We start from the raw sequence: 3,657 nt of genomic DNA, 5'->3' as shown, positions 1-3,657 counted from the left end.
TTTTGAAATGTTCTTCTTTGTTGTTTTATCTTATTTGGATGTTTACTAAATTTCATTGATCCCCGTCCCAACTTATTTGAGACGTGTTGGATTTATCAACTGAGTACATATGTCCACCAAAACAATATTTTTTCTCGGTTTTAACACTTAATATGTTGTCTTTTCACTATTCTCCATCTAATGAATAGATTGAATGTTTTGAAAATGATAGCATTTTGATTTTATTCACTGTTTACCAAACGTCCCAACTTCATCAGAGTTGGGGTTTGTACATAGCCTTGTGTGTGTGTGTGTGTGCGTGTCCGTGTGTGTGGTTGTTTTTTTTTCATGTAATAATTTGTGTGTGTGTGTGTGTTTGTACTGTAGATCCTGATTATGTGTGTTTTTATTGCAGATCCTGTGTGTGTGTGTGTGTGTGTGTGTGTGTGTGTGTGTGTGTGTGTGTGTGTGTGTGTGTGTGTGTGTGTGTGTGTGTGTGTGTGTGTGTGTGTGTGTGTGTGTGTGTGTGTGTGTGTGTACTGTAGCTGACGTGTAGTTGTGGAAAGTAACTAATTACATTTACTCAAGTATTGCAAGCGAGTGCCTTTTTTGGGCATTTTAAAATTAGTACTTTTTCTTCTACTACTTCATCCCTTGGTGCAGAGCCTATGTTATAACCTTGATGTCACCAAAATTGTAATGGCCATGTCTTAATCTGTTACTTAAGGCTCTCAGTACTGTCATAGCAATATTGTTGTGATGTACTGTAGTTGAGTATTTTCAGCAAATATACTGAATAGGCCCGCTGGCGAACCCATCTGCATTAAGAGGCTATGTACATTTTGATCCAAGTACGTTACTCAATTCCTCTGAAACCTGGCCTGAGTACTGAGTAAAATTAGAGATTTGATAGGCGACTTAGAAAATGACATGCACAACAATAAAACAATCTGTGACATAGGAATTTATGCAGTATTGCACATGGCATTTTCACTGTTTTACTTGGATCAATGTGTGAATGATGGTGTGAAAATTAAAAAAAGAACCATTGAGTTCTCAAGAGGAAAGCTAATCAAAAGTCATTAAGTACTTTTCCTCAATGTACATTTTAATTGAAGTACTTTTTACTTTTACTTGAGTACGTTTCTGTACATTTTTCAGCCGCTGCTGATGTGGGTGAGTGTGTGCGTGCGTGTGCGTGCGTGTGTGTATTGTAGATCGTGGTGTGTGTGTGTGTGTGTGTGTGTGTGCCCGTGTGTGTGTTGATAGTGATCTTGACAGTCTTCCTGTTTTAGAGGGGGTGTCAAGCCGTGGTCGTCCGGGCAGTATGGGCGGAGTCCGGATGACAAGCCACGCCTACTTCCTATCAGCTGACGTCAGCCAGTTTGAGGCTCCTGAAGTCGTGGTAACGGCCAACAACCTGCACCTAACCATCACTGCAGAGAAGGTGTGTGTGTGTACAGTGGACCTATGTCATCTTCCTCCTCCTCCACCTCTTCCTCCACCTCTTCCTCCTTCTCCTCTTTCTCCTCCTGTTCTTAATCATCCTCCTCTTCCACCTCTTCTTCTAGGTGTGCGGTGATGTTCAGTACTTATCTCTTCCTCTTCTTCATCCCCCCTCCTCTTCTTCTTCTTCCTATTCTCCTCCTCCTCCTCCTCCACCAACTCTTCCTCTTCCTCCTTCTCCTCTTCTTCTTCCTATCCTCCTCCTCCTCCACTTCTTCCTCTTCCTCTTCCTCCTCCAGGTGTGCGGTGATGGCGTGGTGAGTAACTCCTTTACCCAGAGGTCTCTGCTGCCGGCGGATGTTGACCTGCTGGGCCTCAGCTGCTGTCTGACCCCCGAGGGGATGCTGGTCATTAGCGCGCCGCGACTATCACCTCTATGACCTTCGACCCCTCACCTTTCAACTCTTACATATAATCCCTGAGGGGGATCCTCAGCCCTTCCCCCGGTCACTCCATGACCCCTGATTGAGTGCTGCCTTCCGCGCCTCACCCCACATCTCTCTCTCCTGACGCTTGACCCTCAACTGTCAACTCTGACCCCTGAGAGAGTGGTGCTCCTCAACATGCTACAAGCGTCCTACCCTCTCAACTTTCACTCCATGACCCCTGACCCCTGACCTTTCACCTCTGACATATGACTCCAGAGGGGAGCCTCACCCCTCTTCTTTCACCCCATGAGCCCTGAGAGAGCGCTGCATTCTGCACCCCACTACTGAACTTGACCCTTGACATCTGACCCCTCAGCTTTGCACTCTGGCCCCAAGAGTGTACCGCACCTCAAATTTCACCCCTGACCTTTCAACCCTGAAATCTACAACTGTTCAACTGTGTATGTGTGTGTGTGCGCGCGCTCGTGTGTGTCTGTGTGATAGAGTTAGAGAGGGGTTCTGTACAATGCTTTTCAACAGATGTTTTTTTTGATACAGTAGAGATGGCATGTGTGTAGAGATGTATTTTGATGTGTGTACAGATGTCTTTTATAATAAACTTTTCTGTGTGGAAATAAATGAAGTCTGTGTGTGTGTGTGTGCATGCATGCGTGCGTGTGTGTGTGGAGGGGAGATAAATGGCATTGACATTTGGAATGACAGTGTGTTCAGTACAGTTTACACATCTCATCGTAACGTATAGAAGTAGAATAGAGTAGGAAAGCTATGACAATAAACTATTATCTTATCTTATACAATACTGTATGGAAGTGTGCACTAGCGAGGGTTACTAAAGAAGTGTACCCATTGTTGTCTACACAAAGTGGGCAGCCTAATGGCTTAATGGTGGTTATGGAGATGCACTTTAGATCAGAGGGTTGTAGGTTCAAATCTCACCCAAAGTAACGTGCCCAATAGAGTGCTCATATAGAAGTGTGCACTAGGGAGGGTACATAAGAAAGTGTACCCTATGTGGCCTACACAGAGTGGGCAGCCTAGTGGTCCAGTGGCCTAGTGGGTAAGGAGATCATAGAAGAGTGTGCACTATGTAGCGTTCACATAGAAGTGTGCAGTAGGGAGGGTACATAAGGAAGTGCACACCATGTAGGGTTCATGGGGAAGTGTGCACTTGGGAGCGTTCATGAAGAGGTCTGCCCTTTGAAGCAGGGGTGTAAATAATAGTCGATATGTATTCATGCATCAATCCTACAACCGTCAATCAAATTGTATCGTACCGTGGTGCATTTTTAAGTATAGAAAATGTAAGCAATAAGCCACGAGAGGCCGTGGATTGTGCTCAATTGATAACGGCCAAGGGCAGTGGGGCACGATGCAAAGCCGACTCAAGTGGCTTATTGCTTATCGAACACTGTTACACTCATTCATTTACATTATTTCTATTATCTTTCTTTATTTTATTATTTAACCACCGAAATACTGGGTTGGTTACCAGGCAACGCCTGACGCATACATGACGCGGGCGTCAGGCACGCCAGGCGTCATCTTAGAATTCAGCATAGTGACATCAGACAAATAACACATAGCGAAGGCCGAAGTAGCTCTGCGTCGTGCCCCACTCCCCTTGGCCGTTATCAATTGAGCCCAGACCCGGCTGCAGAACCAAGTTGTTGGACGGGCATTTGATGGAGTATGGGGGGGCACGTTGGTGGGGGGTATGAGGGTCCTCCCCCTGAGAATTTTGTATTTCTTAGATGCAATTTCCTGCATTTTAACCAAATTGTGG

The 3,657-nt window shown here is 45.2% G+C and overlaps 1 protein-coding gene across 1 annotated transcript in view; it reads left to right on the top strand.

The window, feature by feature from the left end:
* LOC134454806 (heat shock protein beta-7-like) overlaps positions 1–1,865 on the top strand; it is a 3,296-nt gene extending 1,431 nt beyond the window's left edge. The window contains exons 2-3 of the mRNA XM_063205965.1: positions 1,275–1,426; positions 1,725–1,865. Coding sequence (XP_063062035.1) covers positions 1,275–1,426; positions 1,725–1,865 — 293 coding nt within the window. The remainder of the gene's footprint in view (positions 1–1,274; positions 1,427–1,724) is intronic.
* Positions 1,866–3,657: the final 1,792 nt, after the last annotated feature.

Source organism: Engraulis encrasicolus, chromosome 8, assembly GCF_034702125.1.
Source record: "Engraulis encrasicolus isolate BLACKSEA-1 chromosome 8, IST_EnEncr_1.0, whole genome shotgun sequence".
In the NCBI taxonomy this organism is placed as follows: Eukaryota; Metazoa; Chordata; class Actinopteri; order Clupeiformes; family Engraulidae; genus Engraulis; species Engraulis encrasicolus.
Note: the sequence above shows the minus strand (reverse complement) of the source record. Positions and strands in the feature narration are given on the sequence as shown.